Genomic DNA, 20,868 nt, shown 5'->3' with positions numbered 1-20,868 from the left:
TTACATTTTCCAAAATAATTAGTATCGATGGGTGCGCTGGACATTGGTCGATGAATAGCAAAATTTTTCGTTTTTGCCTCTTCATAACATTGTCTAGTTTTTTCAGTCATCTAGTAAAAATTACGGTCGTCATCCAAGCATTCTTGTTGGCACCCTTTTCTGTATCATTCATGTTGGCAAATTGCGAACACACAAGAAAAAATACACAAGAAAAAATAAAAATTTAAATAAACGTGAACAAAATCTAAAATCCGACGTATAACCGATTCTGTGCGTCGTATAAACGATATATTTTAACATTAAAATGAATAGGAATGATTTGGGACCACACTAAAACGTCGTATGTAAACGTCGTATAAGTGATCGTCGTATAAACGATGCTCCACTGTAATTATTTTTAACTTTCAATGTGAGTTCCATAGGCATCGATACAAAATTTTGGAGTTTTAATAGTGGCTGAAAAATTATTTTGGAAAACACTGACTTCAAATGCATGAAAAAGTCATATAAAACGTATGAGTGTAAAAACTAGAAATATATGTTGTAATATACCAAGTAGGTGTCCCGCAGTGGACTGATCGTTAAGACACGGTTCCCAGCAGATCACCGAAGTCAAGCATCACTGGCTACGGTCAGTGTGCTGGTGGATGACCACTTGGATCAGCCTGCGTAGGGATCGAGGGTGTGCGGTATTGGTCCTCGTTAAACTGTTCTACCGTAAACTGCTCAACTTCGCGTGCAGGTCGTCGGGCTACCGAAGCGGGGGTGCCATCCCCTCCGCAGAGGATTAAAATTGTGATGGCATGTCTTCGGATCATCCTCAGGGATGTTTCCCAGACAGTCGCCAATAGCCCATTGTGCAGCTCTAGTGTGACGTAAATGAACTACCGCTACTAAAAACGAGCCCTTTTCAAATAGTTTCCTGGAGATAATATATTTAACAAATAACCACTACATGGCATTAACCACTATTGACGATCCCCTTCACGATAAGGATGTTCCTGAGGTTTAGCGCCGAAAATAACTAAAGGCTTTTTTATTTATTATTTTTTTTTCTAACTAAAGAGAGAGGGATCCGAATAACGTTTACGTAAGGCACTAAAATCTTCTATTTTAATTTTTTTTAACTCAAAAAAATAAGCGTTTGCGTAAAATATGGAAAAATACTACACTCGGAAAATTTTCAAATTTGAAATAAAAGTTAAATTTGAAGGAAAAAATGAGGGGATTTTCAGAATTTTATAAAAAAAAATATCTCTGTGAACTTAGTTTTTTGCGGAAATAAATTTTTTTAATGGAATTGATTCTTAAAATTAGATAATTGTAGTAAAAGTTAAAGCAAAAGAGGTTTTTCAGTTTGTAGTGTAATGTGTGGCACAAATAAATAGTCCAGGTTGGAAACTATTATTTATTCAAACTCTTCGTTTCCACAACACAAACAAATACACACACACACATATTCAACACATGAAATAATATATAAAAATCTCGAGCGAGAGAACGTTCAAAAGTCCGTGTTCTCATTTCAACTTCTTCGACCCAACTCCACATCTCCTCTCCCAAAAATGGCCCCCACTCGCCAAGATAGGCGCGCTTAATTCCATAAGTGTTATAAATTATTTCTGTCTCTGTTTATTAAAATGAAGAGTTAATAGTCTTACGGAATTGAAATCTTACAGTAGTTAACGTAGTTTTCTCACGTAAGCATGGGAGGTCCAAAAGTGCGAAAAACCTGATTACATAATATTTGAATTGCACAACTTATGGCTGCACAAATTTCTGTTTTAATCTAGAAAAAGAGGATAAAGAGAAAAGGAAGGGGAAAAAAATACAGATGCGTACTAGATTGAATGCAACGCAGGGCCGTTTTATCCACTAGGCACTGTAGGCAACTTCCTAGGGGCCCCGCCACGTTCAGGGGCCCTGTGTTACAGAGAAAAAAATTGACAATGTTTCTTAAACAGTAAAAATTTAATTCGAAATTTCAATGACGATTGTCTTGCTCTGTACATTACATCGACGCTATTTTAGTACATTTCTGAACGCATTCCAAATTAGATATTAATATTATAGTAGTTAGTTCATATATAACGCTGTAATATAATCGCAAGCAATTTTATTAATATAATCGCGGTAATTTTAACGCCGACTCATCAGATGACTATACAGCAAGAGTAGCTTTTTTAGCACAACACGCTTGAAAAACGCGCAAAATTCTACGTAGTGAATGCACACTTACTGTTCTGGTACCTACCATAGGTATGTATATTCTATGGCCAAGCTAAAAATAAGGTTGGCAGTACTGGTTCGTTCGTCGCATGACTGGGGAATTCCCCGATCCGCTACATACATGCGTTGTATTGTGTCATAGACAACATTTTTAATGTAATCGTTGAATTTTCACTTCGGCTGAACGTTTCCTTAAATTTCTTCTCATACAGAACCAGCCACCGAGAATTGAAATTAATTAAAAACTTTCTTCGTTCAACTATGTCTCGAAACCGTTTAAATTCATTGGCCTTAATGGCAATTGAAAATGATGTATTGGAAAAGGTTAACTTTCAAGATGTCTTGAACGATTTTGTAACAAAAAAAGTTAGAAGAGTTAATATTTAAGCTTATTGTATGATTTTTTTTAAATGCATATATTAATTACTTATATTCTTTTCGTTTGATTCAATATTTTTATTGAATAATGTGATAATATACCTATGTAGTAAAAAACAGCGTANTAATAATTAGGAAGTTAGAAGACGGTAGGGGAGGGGGCCCGAGACGAGCATTGCCTAAGGGCCGCGACATGCATAAGCCGGCCCTGATGCAACGACTTGATATTTTCAAAAATTGAGTGCATAACTTTGGTACTTTTTTTAACTATTTCATTCCCAACTTGCTGTGAATTTGCAACTCTTATTCATGACTGTTAGGTCAAGTTCCGCCCATCTTTTGCAAGCGCCCTCTATGCTAATTCAAAAAAATGGCGCAATATGAAGAAATGCCATAGTTTTTTAAAAAGGTAAAACGTTTGTTATCAAATTTTTTAATATTTAAAAAGTTACTCCAATGCTACAATATCTGAGCTCGTATAAATCATTCAACAACTGAAAATTATTATTGATATTAGATGATCTAATCCACTCCCCCCCCACCCCAGTGAAAAAAAATCATGCTAAATTTTCGAAAGATTTAAGTTATTTACGTGTCCTCAAGCTCAGGTGATTCTTTACGGCAAAATGGTGTACATAGCTTAAAATTATAGTTTTGCCCTCTAATCGGTAGTAATTTTTTTAAAATTAATTGCTTAATCTTATATTTTAATTTTTTTTATTTATTTAAAACCATTTCAGAAATATATTGTTGAAAAAATACCTACTTACGTAATAGAAACTACAACAATAATTCATGCTTTAAGTAATCGCCATTTTCTAATTAATATTTGTAATTAAAATTTTTAATTGATAATTTTGATGTTAGCTTTAAATCTTGTCATTAACGTTATTTATTGTTTAAGTCGTAGCTTATCCATAAAATATATTTTTGTTTTAAAAGAAATCCTGAGTGCAATGAAAACTATACAAAACTAATGCATACTATTATATTTTTGCTTTTATTGATTTAAAAAAAAATGAGCTAAATTCTATATCACTAGACAAAATTCAATTGTCTCCAGACAAACACAAATTTACAACGCAATGAAACTGTCTTTACGCAAAAAAATAAATTGTCTGAAACACAAATAATTAAAAACGTGTGCAAGTAATGAAATTAACAGAGTAGAAAATACATTAAGATATTTTGTTTTATTTCATAGTTTGTTAACAAAAAATTTTATTTAGTCTAGGGTTATTTATCTTCTTGTGTACGGTTTCTATATAGGACTGGGATAAGAAGACATCAGTAAACAAACTGGTAGAGCCATTTTTTTTTGTTGAAAAACAATAGAATATTATCTGATAGTTTCTATTTAAAACAATTCAATTAAAACAGTCTGTGATAGTATAAACTTATCGATGACAAAACTAAGGTTTCTATTTTTTCCCCTTTCTGGAAATTAAATAAAAAATATCGCATTTGGCGGATTGGCGTGACAGCTAATTGAACTGGTACAATTTTGTCACATGAAATCTGTGTAGAATCGAAAATACCACGAAATATATTTTAGAAATTTTTATTGGGTTGCTATATTTTATTTTCGTTGTTTCGATAGATACTGCCGACTACAGTAAATATTTACCATCAGTTCATTCATTAAAATTAAATAAAAATGTTTAAAAACCTGTTTAGAATTTTCCACTGATGTCTTCACTGTATCTTTAATTACTTAATGTATATTTGAATATAAATTTTAATCACATAATTTTTTTAATAACTTTATTTCTAATTTGTTTCGTCAATTGCAATATCTTTGAATTTATTTCGTATATTGTTGTTGCTTTCCTCTGCGGATGTTGTTGCCTTGCATGCAAATATTAAATAAAAAATGGAAGATCGATGGATTATTATTTCATAAAAATATTTTCTTATTTGGAAAATAGAAACATTAACATTTCGGATATTCGGGAAAGTGCGCACGAAATTCGGATCAGTGATTCTCTCACGTAATAACTATTTTGCAGTATGTTGCTGCCCTCTATTGCCGCGAAGAGGAAACATTTCATAACCCAAAAAAACATTCTAAATTGCAAAATAATACATCGCTTTCGGTTTACATTTTTTTTGTCTTCTAAAAACAAAATACAGAAGAGCCATTTGTCATAAATTAAATGATACTGAAACTATTTCTTTTTTTATCGTTTAAAAATCGCGAAGTTGACTTAGATTCGGTCATAAAAATAAAAACAAAGATAGGAAAGGAAGAAAAACTGCGCTATGAAAATCGGAATATTTTAAAGAATTCATAGAATATTTCTTTCTCTCTATCAGGATATAAATCGTCTGCGTAACGGTCAGTAGTATGAGCAGTTTTCCATTTTAAAAGAGGGGCAGTTTTCGCATATGCTATTTCAAAGTAATGCTCCAATGGATTTTGAGGGCATATATTAAGTACTGGACGAACGCAGAGGAATATATTTAAAAGAAAGAAGCACGGTAATGTTTCGTCGAAAGAGGGGGGGGGGAGGAATGGAATTGCAAAAGAATAAAATCATAATTCGACTTCTCTCAGTAACTTTTGTTGAAGCAATACATCACAGAAATGGCAGTTTTATTGCGAACGCATTAGGCTACTCAGTTTTCAATTTTTGTTCGTTCGTAAAGTCTCAGTTTTTTTTAAAGTCATTCAATTGGAATTCAAGCATGTCTCAAGTCGAAATTTCCGTGTACATATTCTGTTAAATGTTCCTTTATTAGCATTTACTTTTTTTTAAAAATAAAATTGAGAGAAAACGTTGACATGACTATTATTCTATACTGACATAGAAATCTAAATACGAAATTGTTCGAATAAAAAAAATATATGGTGAGTACATAAATAAAAAAAAGAAGAAAATATAAAAGTTTGAACCTTATTTTTATGGGTCTGAACCTGATGCCCTACTTTTAATAAATTGGCAAATTTAGCATTCCATTTTAAGGCATTTTCAAATTCCTTAATTCCGTAAACGTTTTTGATTGCTAGACATTTCAGAAGTAAAAGGACAGAGCTGAAATCGCGTAAATATAATTTTTGAAATAAATCTACGAATTCAGCCAATTCAAAGACATTATTTGAAATATATATTTTTCTTCGTCGAAAGTATACATCTGTAAATGAGTCGCAATGATTGTAAATATGTTCGAATTTATATCTCCATTGCAATTAATTAAGTGTGGCAGTAGCTTGCCAGGTGTGGGACATCCAGTAAGATTGCACTATGTCCCAAGCGTGACAGTAAGCAGCAAAACAACTTTAAACTTACTTTTATTCCATTGTGGATTTTCGTTAAGCATTAAGTACGAAGCATTAAAACAATTTTAACAACTAATGAATTTTTTTTTACTTAACTTTATTAAATGCAGAATGAAAAAGGGAATTTATACGCTTTGTTTTTAATGATGACAATTAAGTAAATCAATTTCTTTTTTTTCTTCAAGAATTACTAATTAAATTATTTTTTTATTAAACGTGAATTTACTATGTTTTTTTGACAATTATGGGCACAGAATATTATAATTTTTTTTTCAAAATCTGTTGTCTAAATATGAGGTAAGGTCAGAGTTACTATTTGTATATTCCAGATAAGCACCGTTCTTCATGAATGAATGAATGATATATGAAATCTATGTCCATTTTTTTTTCCAGGATTGAATTTACAGCCAAGCAATCACCTAGTCCCCTTGCCGATGAGTCAAACCTGGCAACACTGGCATTGAATTTATAGTACTTTTTTTTCTACCCTATCATATGATATTCTTATACCTGGTGCATTTAATACGGTCTCCCAAGGTTTGCATGTTTATATTTCATTTTTTATTTGTTCTTCATCTAAAAAGAATACTTTAGTATTCACAGCAGGAGTGGATGCCAATTCGACAAAATCTTTTGCTGATTGAAATAAGAGTCCTTTTGAGCCATAATTTTTTGCCAAGCGGATTAAAGATGAATTTTAGATAATAAGGAAGAAAAAAAACTGCTCGACATGATTTTCAAACGATATTTTTTCAAAGTATTGAAACAGATAGTAATGAGGTAATATTTTGAATTAAAAACGATTTTAATGTCTTTCTTGCATTTTCCACTGCTTAAAATTTTTTTTTATATTGATTAGTTCTCAATACTAAGATATACTGGATCTTTGAAAAAGAAGATAGCATTGAGTCACCTTAGAAGATATTTATACCACCATACCAGATATCTTCAAAAATACTCAATTTTGTTTACGTATGTTTGGATGTCTTTAGGTTCAGTATATCTGCAATCAAAACCAATGAGTTGATCAGCAAGGATATCTGACAATCTAAGATCAGGTTGTATCCTTTCTTATAGTAGGATATATGCCATCAAGGTTATGAATATATGGCATTCTAAGATCAGGATGCATCCTTTCTTATAATAGGATATGTGCTATCAAGGTTATGAATATCTGACATTCTAAGATCGGGATGTATCCTTTCTTATAGTAGGATATCTGCAATAAGGGTTATAAATATCTGACATTCTAAGATCGGGATGTATCCTTTCTTATAGTAGGATATCTAACAATCTAAAATCAGGATGCATTCCTCCTTCTTATAGTGGGATATCTGCAATCAAGGTTATGAATATGTAAGATCATGATCAGGTTATCTGCGATAGAGGTTGTGCTCAACGAAATCTATAATAGTATTCGATAATATTTCACCAACTATTATAATATACTTATTTGCAGCTGGGCTCAATTATTTTCACAAAATTAATAATTAAGATACCTATATAATCAAATATTTTGCAGACTTAAACTAAACGTAAAATTTGAGCTAAGGGATATCTACCACAACTACAATCAACTCAAAACAATATAGGACATCATACAAGGATACCTGCAAAATTATTAAAAATTGTTTGGAGTAAACTTCTAGAAAAGAAATTGGAAAACTTATCCGATTAAATCTTTTACTTTGAGACAAATTATTAGTTAAAAATATGGACAAGAAAATATCCCTGGAAAAAAAATCCTTTCTTATTTTTCAGACAGGTCTAATCCTTTACCTATTTGTAAGGTAAGAATAGCATTATACTGTTCAAGAATTATATTAATGATAATTACATTTTTATTAGTTTTATTAATTTATAAATTAACGTTTTTTTGTATAGATTAACTTGTTACAATAAAAAACAAAACTTTTTAAACAGATAAAACTTTTTCAATTCCTCCATTCTTAAACTCACTAGCTTTTGAGTTCTTTACCTAAAAGAAATCTTATAAAAATTAAATAAAATCAATCATTGAAAAAAGACGCTATTAAGAAGCCAATATAATCCCAAATACGGTCCACCGCTTTCTTCAAACAAATCGTTAATCCAATTGAACTTTTCAATGAAGTTTTCTACCGTTTCGTACGTTTGGAGTGGTTCGTAAAATCCCTCCTTACGATTAGGTTTTTCAGTTCTGATTTACTTTTGTCGAGAACATGCGGTCCAGAAACAGTGGAGAGGCAAGGATAGATTAAAAACTTTTTAGACGCAACTTAGTTTTATCTACTGAAAGTAAACTAAAAATAACAAAGTTCTTAAAAGTTAAGTGTCAATTATAAGTAAAAGAAACTTTAAATAGAAAAAGTAAAGAGATTAAAAGTTTTTTTTAGTATTCTTCTTTTTAAATATTGCCCCCATTTTTATTAAGGTTTAAAATAAAAGTTAGAAAAACTACGTATTAAGGAAAAGTCCACGATGCTCTTTATTGATTGAAATAAATGTTTACAAAGAAGAAAAAAACTTTCCATAAGCTACTTAAGTGCTACTATTCTTGTTTTATTAATCTCTGCAGCTTATAATGTTATTATATATTATACTAGCTAAATATCCGCTTTTCATACGGAGTAAAAAAAAATGTAAATAGTCAATAAGTCTGTTTAATCAGCATAACGAAATCATATAAAAAACTGAAAGACTCATGCCGACACAAATAATAAACAAAAATAATTCAATAACTTAAGTGCTACTATTCTGGTTTTATTAATCTCATAAGCTTATAATGTTATTATATATTATACTAGCTTTCCGCTTTTCATACGGAGTAAAATAAAAGTAAATAATCAATAAGTCTGTATAAATCAACATAACGAAATCATATAAAAAAACTGAAAGACTCATGCCGACACAAATAATAAACAAAAATAATTCAACTTTCAAAAATAATTTAAGTGAACTATTCTTGTTTCATTAAGCTCTGCAGCTTATAATGTTATCATATATTATGCTAGCTAAATATCCGCTTTTCATACGGAGTTAAAAAAAAGTAAATAATCAATAAGTCTGTATAAATTAACGAAACGAAATCATGTAAAAAACTGAAAGACATATTGCCTATACAAAATAATTTTCTACAAAATATATTTTTATTTATGTTTATTATTATTTATTGCGGTGGAATTACGTTATTAGGTGAAACAAAGTACGGTAATAGAAGTTCATTCAATTGCAATAAGGATTAATTATACTCAGTTTCATTTGGTAATAAACAATTGCTCGATGGCAAGTCAAAATTTACCACAATTACCTTTTCTTCGGTTACCTTTCGGTTAACCGTAAAAACCTATTACCACACTACCGATAGTAGGTGAATATATTAATAGATTTCGTGTCTATTAAAATAGTGCCAATTGCTACAATACCAGCAGTATCTATTACCAAAATTGATTGAACATTACTGGCATCTTCTAATAAGAAACTAAAAGAAGTTGTTAAAAGCAGATGAAAATAAAGTAAAAGAACTGAACAGTAAATTAAATTAAAAGAAACATGAATGTATACCAAGACTTCAGCAAGTTGCCCCTCCGTTCATTTATGGTGGAGCTTTTCTGTTAATTGCTGTTTAACAAAACAAAAGTGTAATTTGTACCCTTGTTAATAAGTTTATTTGCATCAGTGAGAAGGATGATATTGTTTTTGCTGTGATAAAAAAATTGCACTTAAGTTAAAAATCACAACTGACTGCTGACACCACTAATTATTAACTGTTAACTCTGCAAAAGATATCGTACCCTCAGGGTACCTTCGCGTATCTGCTGCAAAAATATATTACCTGCGCATACCCCCAGGGGTACGGGAACAGTTTAGCAAGGGTACGCGATCTTATGCAAAATATCTTGCAACAAACGAAAATTTTTATTTAAAAACAAAGCTAGTCATGGAAATTTACGATTACTTATTTTTCTACTGACTATTTTTTGCAGAGTTAACAGTTAATAATTAGTGGTGTCAACAGCCAGTTGTGATTTTTAACTTTTGTGTAATCACAGCAAAAACAATATCATCCTTCTCGCTGATGGAAATAAACTTATTAACAAAACATGTACCAAAAAAAGAAAAACATATATTTTAAAAAATACATTCATTTTTTTTTTTTTGTTAGTGGTACTCAGCGTTACGAATATTTTTGAAAGGGTGCACAAAAGTTATAAGTTTGGGAAACACTGTTCTAAACCAATGAGAAAAATCCATTTTTCAAACTTCTCTCCCTAATGGTTTATATTTTATGACCGGCATTGTGTTGTTGTATGAGCAATATCCAATTAATTTCGAATTCATAACCAGAAGATAAGGAAACTCAAGGACCAATTATTAGGATAAACTCATCCTTGTGCTGAGCTCTCTGAGTAAAACTAAGCCAGGTATTTATTCTTCCCTCAATTCTTTCAACAGCGGAAGATTTTATTCTTCCTCTGACTCAACTCGTCCGTAAATCTTNAAAGACTTTAAAACAAAACTTACAACAGTTACTTTTCTCAACAACTGAAATTTAGAATAGTGTGATTAAGAAGAATATGCGAACTGTTTTCAATTTCAAATTAATATTGAAATGCGCAGGTTTAGAATTTTCTACAGTGAAAAGTTTTCGGAACTTCAGTGTTCAAAAAAGTATACAAAAGCTAGACGTTAAGAACGTATCCAATGAGTGAGCAAACTGCTTTCGCCGTTCCGGGGATTGGCGAGCGCCAGCGAGCAGGGGGCGAAGCCTCCTAGTATCATATATTATACTAGCTAAATATCCGCTTTTCATACGGAGTAAAAAAAAAAAAATCAATAAGTCTGTTTAAATCAATGTAACGAAATCATGTAAACGACTGAAGGACATGTGCCTATACAAAGTAATTTTCTGCAAAATATATTTATATTTATTATTATTTATTGCTGTGGATTTACGTTAAACAAAGTACAGTAATAGAAGTTCATTCCATCGCAATAAAGATTAATTATACTCAGTTTCATTTGGTAATAAACAATTGCTCGAGGGCAAGTCAAAATTTACCACAATTAAGCACTTTTTTTCGGTACTTATACCTTTCGGTTAACCCTAAAAACCTATTACCACACTACCGATAATAGATGACTATATTAATAGATTTCGCGTCATTTAAAATAGTACCAATTGCTACAATAGCAGCAGTATCTATTACCAAATTGATTGAACATTATTGGCGTCTTCCAATAAGAAATAAAAAAGAGTTGTTAAAAATAAATGAAAATGAAGTAAAAGTAAATTAAGTGAAAAGAAACATGAATGTATAACAGGACTTCATCAAGGGTCCCCTCCGTTCATTTACGTTGGAGCTTTTCTGTTAATTGCTGTTTGACAAAACAAAAGTGTAATTTTTACCCAGAATTTCAGATGGAAAATGCATAAAAGTAAATATAAATACAGATTTAATGCTTGTAAATCAAAACAAATTATACTGCTTTTCACGAATTATACTTCTGTTTTTTAAGGAGCAATTCACGGAGAAGCTCAAGCATAAATACTCGTAAGGTGCCCTCTGATAAAGTCCCGTTATGCATTCATGTTTTTTTTTTTTAATTTCATTTTAATATTAGCTTATAACTTTCAAGTATTGACATCAGTAATAGCATGGTGAATTTTTACGGTTTCCTTAAACAAATAAGTAAAATTTTACTTTTTTAAGCATAATTTTTTTTTAATATCAAGTAACAATTGATTTTCAATTATTTGGTTTTATAGAAACACGCTTTAAAAGCATAACTATAAATAAAATACGATACATTTTTTCCTGAGATTTTAATTTACAACTTCAGACTGCTTTTAACTATTAGGAATGCTAATTTAGTAGCGTAGTCCTCTTTTGCAATCCACGTTGATCATTGAGCTTACAAGACATAGCGAATACAAACTAAATAAATATTAAAGAACGTGTTATAAAAAAAAAACACTTTTAATTAAATAGAGCTGCAAGCCAACAAACATATTTGATGTTGTCTTCTAAATATTTGAAAAAATAATCGTCTCTAGTTCAATTTATAATATTGGCTCATCCTAAACCAAATTAGAAAAATTCATTTTTCAAACTTCTCTCCCTAATGGTTTATATTTTACGACCGGCATTGTGTTGTTTTATGAGCAATATTTAATTAATTTCGAATTCATAACCAGAAGATAAGGAAGCTCAAGGACCCATCATTAGGATAAACACAACTTTGTGCAGAACTTTTTGAGTGAAACTAAACCAGGTATTTATTCTTCCTGCAATTCTTTCAACAGCGGAGGATTTTATCCTCAACTCGTCCGTAAATCTTTTATTCGGTACCTGGTTCAAACTGCATGTTTCAGAAAATGGACTTAACTATTTAAGAAAGTAGACATCGCAATTGATTCATTTTATCAAACTCTTCTTATGAAAATTGTTCTTTTTTTTTTAACCTCTTCACTACTGAAGTATAAAGGAATATAGCAAAAAATATACATATATTTTACAGTTCCGACTTTCTATTTTACTGCCATAAGTCATAATAAGTTAAACAAACTACGAATTATACTGATAGCTGACTAATAATTTTGGATACACATGCGTGAACCTCGGATCTTAACTGAGTAAAAGAATATGAATATTTCAAATGTTAAACTGCACCTAAAGTAGGAACAAACATGCATAATTATAGTCGATTTAAATACAATGATGAATATATTTAATAATTATTTAGAAATTTTTTACAAAAAAAAATGCGAAGCTTTTTTGCACTGAGATGCAATACCAATGCATTACTGCATGAAATCTCAGTTTCAAAACTATTTAAATTATTTAAACCACGCAAAATAAATCATTATTGAAAAGAATCTAACCAATTTTATGGAGAAAAAAAATACAAAAAGTTAAAGTTATTAAATGTATGCATCTTAACATAAACCAATTAATTAAAATACACAAGGAAATATTAATAAATCTATGTAATCTCTCTAAATAATCTTACATAGATATCGTAATAACTATGAGATATCTCTTGACTAATACGCTACCATAAATTTCTTCATAAGATACCGAGGCACACATACATGTTCTTGACTCTATTATGTTTAAACATTAAGTAAATATAAATTTAAAAGCTTCATACTAATCATAGAACTAAGTCATAGGAAAAAAATTGTTTTCAGAATAACTAAATTATGTAATATTTAAAATTACTAACGTTTTCGAGCACATGGGTTTAGTATCCTTTTTCGAAAATCACTTCTGTTTTTATGTGGAATTCCACCCAAATAACTTACATGTTCCACCTCTCTTGGAATCCCCAGAAAGCTTAAACTATAGGGGAGAGTGGGGTCAATTGTAACATTTTTTACTTAACTATTTTTAAATAACAAAAAATTCAATATATTATTAGTACTAATTGACAGACGAGTAAAGTAGACTATCCTCTACTAGAAAAAAAATAAATACCTTATTTTAAATGTTATTATATTAGTTATTAACAATTTTTGACAGTCGTGCACTTGTTACAATTGTCCCCACTTACGGGGTCAATTGTAACAGTTCATAAATTCAACTAAAACATAGTTAATTATACATATTATCATAGTTGTGATATATTTTTTTATTGATCAAAATAGTAGTGATATTTTAGGAGTAAAAATAATAATGAGCAGAGACCTAAAGGGTTAAACTTTTAACTTTAAGGGGTTAAAAATTTTAATTTATGCTGTGAAAGGTGACAAATAAAATAATGCACATGCAACATAATATAAATGATATAGGAAACTATTGGTGGTTCTTAAAGAGTTAAGTAATGGTTTGTAAACATAAGATTATTTATTTTCAGCTGTTACAATCGTCCCTTTACTTATTGTTACAATTGTCCCCAAGACGCCATTTCAGCTTCATTTGTTAAAAACAATGCTAGTTAATTAACAAAACTAATATTTTTTTTTTTATTGAAATGTTAATTAAGGTGTCCACTTACATATTCGGTTACTAATTTTTATTTGTTTAAACAAAATTACTTTGTTACAATATAATATTCTAATACCAAAAAAAGTACTTGCGTGGCTTGAAAATATCTTTTGTGATGTAACTCTTTCAAAAGTACATAAAAATGGTTGCCATCAGGGGTGTACATGTAGATTTATTAAATACACCTTGTGCGCCACCTAGGAACCAAATCTAGAACCCGACACTCGAAATTTTTGCTCTGTTACAATCGTACCCTGTTACAATTGACCCCACTCTCCCCTACATTTAACTAAAAACTATAACAAAACTTTAAACTATAAATTTTCTTAAGCTGAGAAGGGAAGGTCCACGTATATGGACCAAGGTAGTGAAGAGGTTAAAGAATAAACTAGTAAATTCGTAGCTTGATATCTTCCATTTACCTAGATAACTTAGTAATTTTTTTTAAAAATTAGTCTTTTTTGAAAAGATATTAAAAGTCAACAGTTTTTTTACAAGGTCATCAGGGTTCCTATAAATTTATAAAAGTGGTATTAAATAATGTACGTTGTATAAATTTAATTTTTTTAAAAAGCACTTTTATTGTTTAGTATACCGAATACGAAGAGATAACTACTAAAAAGTTACATCTGTATTACTCCTAGTCTTCCCTACTCCGAAGTCCAGAACTTTGCTCTATAATGATTATGCATAGCATTTAAAGAAGTATGTAAAAAAAAATTCTTTGCTAAGTTGTTAAAGTTAGGTTGAACATTGAAAAGGCATATTTTTTGTTGTGTCCATTTTTTTAACGCTGTTTTCCGAAGCTCTGTCGCCAAGGAATATAAAAAAGCAATAGTTTAAGTGCCTTAAACTTGAAGCAAAACGATGATTTTAAACTATATATACAATATTGCCGTGAAGAATTATCTGGTAAACAACTTAAAATACAGATAAATAACTTAAATATTTTAAAAGTTATTAAACTTTTTTAAGAATTGCCAATTTGGTGACATTTTTCCACCTAGATGAAAATAATCGAAATTGCTGCCTTCTTCTATGTTTTTGCACATTTTCAATGAGCCCACGTGATGCAGAATGGGAGTAAGTTTTTAAATGTTAAAAAATTTAACCACAAATGTTTTTAATTTTCAAAAGCCTGTGGCTTTTCTCCATATTGATGTTTTGCGCCATTTTCAAAATAAGCGAAAAGAGCGGTGGCTTTAGATAAGCTAAACTTGATTTAACAGTTGCAAACTCACAGCAGTTTTAAAAGTAGCATATTATTCGCAAAAAAGCATCATTTCATATGACAACGGAGACTTCGAAAAACAGCTTTAACAGCGTATTCCGAACAGAATTAAGAATTCAAAGACGAACTGCTTGTTGGAGTCTTCAATAAGCCTTCTTCTGATGTTTCTCCAATATTTTTGATTCTTGTCAAGCAATGATTAACCAATCCTTAATTGAACATCATCCATTGCATAAAGCTCTGTAGATCACAGCCGGAAAAGGACCGAATTTAGAAATTTAAAGCGCTAGCGAGATGTTCCAATACTTGATTCCTGTCCGGTAGTCGTAAGCTTATTCTTCTTCTATATCCAATATAAGGACAGACTGTTAAAATAACTTTTTTTTCAAGAACAAAAAGTTCGAAAATGAAAATATTTTTCTGAGAAATAATAATGGAATCAATAAAAATTTTAATAATAAATTTCAACAAATGGCAGAACTTAAAATATCTTACTATGTGCTGTTTAGGTAGTTTTTAAAACGAACCTAAGCGGAGACAAGATTAGAATCCCTAACCTACTGATCTTTCGAGCTTGCGTTTCTCAGCTAAAGCTATCAAGGTTCTAAACAGACTTTCAATGTGGAACACTGAGCGATATTCTATTCTGCAGATAAAAGGTCGTTTTTAATTTGGAAGGAATAAAAATTGTTTTTTGAATATTGCAGTTACTTTTTAAACAAAACTGTAAAAATGTTTGTATGTGTATTCTTCAGCAGTTGAAATGCCAAGGAGTAAAATAAGTAAGCTTGCATGCGTAATTCATGGACATTACAATGCCGTTTACATAGAAAATGGTAGAGAGAAATCGAAAAAAATACGAAATTATTTATATTTTATACAAATCAAAAGGGAAAATAAAAAAAATGCACAATGAAGCAAAAATAAACCACTAGTTAACATTTTATGTACAGTTCAAGAGTTTTGGGTTGAAAAACTTGAAATAGCCAACTATTTCAACTCTTGTTCTTCTTTAAATCGTTTCAGTTCAGTGTCTTTTGACTCTGATATAGGCTATAGCAAATATAACCAGAGCACCCGCAACAAGACCAACGACGAAACACAAGAAACCTATTCCGCCAGCATAACCTGAAACAACAGAAAATATAAATATGTGTATATAAGTATTACTGCTCATTATTATTTTTAAACTTATATTTTATCATCTTTTATACTTCTTCATGAATTCAATAACATTACTGAACATAATATATTCGGAACATGGCATATTCTTGAACATAATATGTAATTAAATTTAATATATCAGTAAAAAAATAATGCTTTAAATGTTGAAAAATTATTTACCATTTGAATAGGGCCTGGGGGTGAACTGAGCTTCACCTATAAAATATTTAAAAAAAATTTTACATTTATGAGAAACATTTTTATGATGCATATATTTTTTGCATTATGTTTTTTAAATCCATTCAAACAAGATAGCAATAAAGGTATAAAGTACGGTTTGTGCTTCAATAATAAGAAAAAGGAAAAAAAAATAATAATTAGTCATTTTAGTAGTTTTTCTACTAAACTTAGTATTTTTTAAAGAACTCAATAACGCTATGAAGCAAAATTTATGCATACAGGTTCCAGTTAGATTGACTGATTTCAAACAAAAAATGATAAAGAAAGGAAACAATCAGTGCGTGTATTTGCAAAAACTGAGAAAATGTAATTTAAAAAAAAAAAAATATGAAAGTTGCCAACAGATAGCGCTGCAAGACATCGATGACCAAAATGATCAGTTTTTGCATTGAAACGTGAGAGGAGTACCGAGTTAAACCTTATCGTGTGTTCTACTGAACTCCATGTGTCTTTGTTACAGGAATGTCACAGATTAAGTTACAGTCCCATGACATTTGTATTTTTTTCAAGAATTTAGCGTATCGCACAGTGCTATCTGTTGGTCACTTTTGTAACTAATTTCCAAACTTTTTGAATAAAATGCTTATAATTTTCACAGTAAACATACCGTTTGTTTCATTACTCTATTATCCTCTGTTTCCGCGATTACTTTTCATTTTGAAATCAGGCAATATATGTAATACTAAAAATAAATAATACAATGTGGCGTGATGGCTCAGGGGATAGAGCGTCAGCCTTCCAATGAGGTGACCCGGTTTCGAATCCCAGCGATGGTTGGTCGATACGAATTCCGCATTCGGCTCGTACCAACCACAGAGCTGACGTAAAATATCCTTAGTAGTAGACGGATCATATAGATTAGATACCCCTTGCCGTCAGGATAACCTTGGGAGGTTTTCGGAGTTTTCCTCTCCATGTAACGGGTTAGTTACCTCAAAATGTTCTCCATGAGGGCAAGTTTCTCCCAATACTTGATCCAGGATTTCCCATACCATCTGGATTGGGTTCAAAATTACAAGACTGTTCAACGACGGTTATAAAATAAAAATAAATTAGATAAAATTTTGAGTAATGGTATAAGTTCTTAATGATATGGCTGTTTTCTTTTTATTTATTTGAAATGCACTAACTATATAACTCAACAAACTGTTTAAAAAAAACCAAAAGGTAGGTGTTAGAAAAAGGCAATCCTAAAGTAGAACAATTACAATGTTTGTTTTTTTCCAAATCAGGTTTTTTGAAAAAATCTAGATTTAGTACAGTGCCGATGATCTCACCTCCTTAATATCTTTTTGTTTTGATTTGTATTATTAATATAATTATTCGAATCTGCGCACAAGAAGTTTTCGGTCTCTCTTGTAAAATTTTCTGCTAATTCTGCCACTTCTCTCTGTGCTTTAAATTTTAAACTATAGTGTAGGTAAAACAGAATTTAACCTAAATCGTTTCTTCCGTGATATAGCTCCTCATTAACATGCAAGAAGCACACCTTGATAAATAAATGCATTAAAACTCTCACTTACTTCTCAAGAAATTTGTACAGACTTCGGAATAACTGGCCTTCATCTTAGCTGGATCGCTGTCCAAAAGGAGGCAGCTGGTGGCCAGCATGGACACGTCTTGGCAGAAATCGTATCCAAAGCATGTTCCTTTTTTGTATTCCATGCATGCTTTCGAACATTCTTCGAGAGTGGCATTGGTTATGGGTGGAATGGTACTTCCTAAGTAACGCTTGTTCGGGTACTTCCTGAATTCAGTGCTGAATTTTCCTGAGGGGAAAAAAAATTAAGAACATTCACATATTAACGCCAGTATTATATCAGCGTCAGTGAAATCGGAACTATCTTGCAGTTAAATATCGGTATAGTAATTAGAAATTCCTTGACTCAAGTTGAGGATTTATATTATTATTATTTTATTACTCTCAAATCTACTAATTTCGACAGATCAATATCTGTATTTTGAATGGGATAATTTAACCTCGCTTTTAAAGCTTTTTTCTTTCCTTTTTTTCAATTCGACCGAATAGACCCAAGTTCTAAGTTAAATATTTGCATCTTATACTGGTATAAGTTTGCCTCAATAATCGGGCACTTTTTTGAAAATTTTCTCAGACAGACCAAACCAAATCCTGCAATTAATTATCGGTACCTTAAACCAGAATAACTTTGTCTCGATTTTTAGATACTTAAAAGTAAATAAAAAAATATAGAGATAATAAAAAAAAACAATCACTTACTCTTATTCTTGCAGTTCAATATCGGAATAGTAAACCAGAACCTTTGGTCCGATTTTCAGGTACTTATTTTAATACGAGCAATACAATCACTCACAAAATTAAAATAACATTTTACGTCAGAATAAAGTCAAGCTTGAAGAAAGCCTAATATCTGGAAGTAATTCTTGAATAATTTATACTCACTGAAGTAGTGGCCGCAGTTGGTGTCTCTGACTTGGATATTTTCTCTAGTCTTAGAATTCGGGTAATGTACTGTGTGCAGCTTGCATGGGGCGTCCTTTGATTGAGGACAGTAATCAAAAGACAGGCATTGATAACTTGTGGATTTATGGCAAGCCCTTGCGCATTTCTCTACTGAATCAAGTTTTAAAACTTCCTGAGCTGTGAGACTTAAAACATTGCCAGGGCTTCGGTTGAACAGATCGGCATATTTTCCTGTGGAGAAAATATAAAACTGATAAATTTAGTTATTTCTGGAAAATTAAACCTCTTATTACCTGAAATCAGTTTCTCTCTTTAAAGGCAATGATCCTGCATTTAAATATTATCTTTCATCAAAAATATTTGGCGCAATTGTTTCCCCCATGCCCACAGTGTCTCGTAGTGGGCAAAGGGGCTAAAAGGGTAAAGACTGAACAATATTCGAAGAACTTGAATATCTCATCGTCTTAAGCTGGATGAACTTAAAGGTATACGACTGGGTTTGACAGACTTCTTTTTTAAAAATTAGTCTTAATTAAAATTTACATTTAGTTTTGCTAAACAGGGGTCCTAAAATTATAACAAAAACACCAACAGAAAGAAACTCAACAGTTGTGTGAAAATAAAAAAACCTTTTCTATCTAATTTCGAAATATTTTAAAAGTTACTCCAACATTGTACTATCTAGGCTTCAAAAAATTGAGAATTAATCATTGATTTTGATAAGTTTTATCTAGATGGAAAAAATCACGCCAATGGATACCTGCAAGTGACGTAGGGTGGGTATCTCGATACTGATTGGTTGTTGAAACGCGGCATTTATTTACGTTAGCAATTGTTCTTTCCATTCGAATTTGAATAAGCCAAGCCCGCCAAGTATCAATTCGTTTGATTTGCACATTCTATATTCTTTCATAAAGATTTCAATTCTTTCACTTTATATTTCTTACTTAGCACAAAGATGGGCACGAACCTATGTAGAAGTTGCCAGGTACGCAAAACGATATAATACGGTTATAATAAAATACATAAACAGACAATAAATCTCAGTTAAGTTAAAGACGTAGACAAGAAAGAATAATATTTCAACAAATTTTATGCCCGATACGACGCTGCATTTAATTCACTTAGCGTTAATTTACATTCTAACTTAACTTTAATACACCATCTTGCTTGTAAGCGATCAGTGGCGCCTGTCGTCATATGTTACATGTGTGGGTGGGTATCTATGATCTTCTTCTTCTTGAAGTGCGAATACCCAATTGTCAATTTTTTAGAAAGTTTAATGAAGTCATATGACAGTTTTAAGGTCCAAGTGGTATGTATAGTTCAAAATTATAGGTTTGCCTCAGGTGTAAAGCACTTAAAAAAGAACAGCCCCCAAAATATTGTCAAGAATCGGTTGTACTCCTAGAAAATAATTTAAGTTAAAAACTTTCAATCTATTTAAGTATTATTTGGTCGAAAAAAAGATAAAATACTCACGAGTCACAATGATGCATAAATTGTTATCTTCCATATTGTCTTTGGCGATGTCTTCTCCGAAATCAGATGATACAATACANACTTGGATATTTTCTCTAGTCTTAGAATTCGGATAATGTACTGTGTGCAGCTTGCATGGTGCGTCCTTCGATTGCGGGCAGTAATCAAAAGACAGGCATTGATAACTAGTGGATTTATGGCAAGCCCTTGCACATTTCTCTACTGAATCAAGTTTTAAAACTTCCTGAGCTGTGAGACTTAAAATATTGCCGGGGCTTCGGTTGAACAGATCGGCATATTTTCCTGTGCAGAAAATATAAAACTGATAAATTTAGTTATTTCTGGAAAATTAAAACTCTTATGACCTGAAATCAGTTGCTCTCTTTAAAGGCAATGATCCTGCATTTAAATATTATCTTTCATCAAAAATATTTGGCGCAATTGTTTCCCC

At 31.0% G+C, this 20,868-nt stretch overlaps 1 protein-coding gene across 1 annotated transcript in view; it reads right to left on the bottom strand.

Annotated features, from left to right (window-relative positions):
- Nucleotides 1–15,955: 15,955 nt before the first annotated feature.
- LOC122270033 (uncharacterized) overlaps nt 15,956–20,868 on the bottom strand; it is a 6,390-nt gene continuing 1,477 nt past the window's right edge. The window contains exons 2-6 of the mRNA XM_071179278.1: nt 20,418–20,720; nt 18,915–19,166; nt 18,016–18,261; nt 16,433–16,468; nt 15,956–16,216 (exon numbers count right to left, since the gene is read on the bottom strand). Of these exons, the coding sequence (XP_071035379.1) occupies nt 16,116–16,216; nt 16,433–16,468; nt 18,016–18,261; nt 18,915–19,166; nt 20,418–20,720 (938 nt within the window). The 3' untranslated portion in view covers nt 15,956–16,115. The remainder of the gene's footprint in view (nt 16,217–16,432; nt 16,469–18,015; nt 18,262–18,914; nt 19,167–20,417; nt 20,721–20,868) is intronic.

This window comes from Parasteatoda tepidariorum, chromosome 3 (assembly GCF_043381705.1).
Source record: "Parasteatoda tepidariorum isolate YZ-2023 chromosome 3, CAS_Ptep_4.0, whole genome shotgun sequence".
Classification (NCBI taxonomy): domain Eukaryota; kingdom Metazoa; phylum Arthropoda; class Arachnida; order Araneae; family Theridiidae; genus Parasteatoda; species Parasteatoda tepidariorum.
The sequence above is the reverse complement of the archived record's forward strand: the minus strand, read 5'-3'. Positions and strand labels throughout refer to the sequence as shown.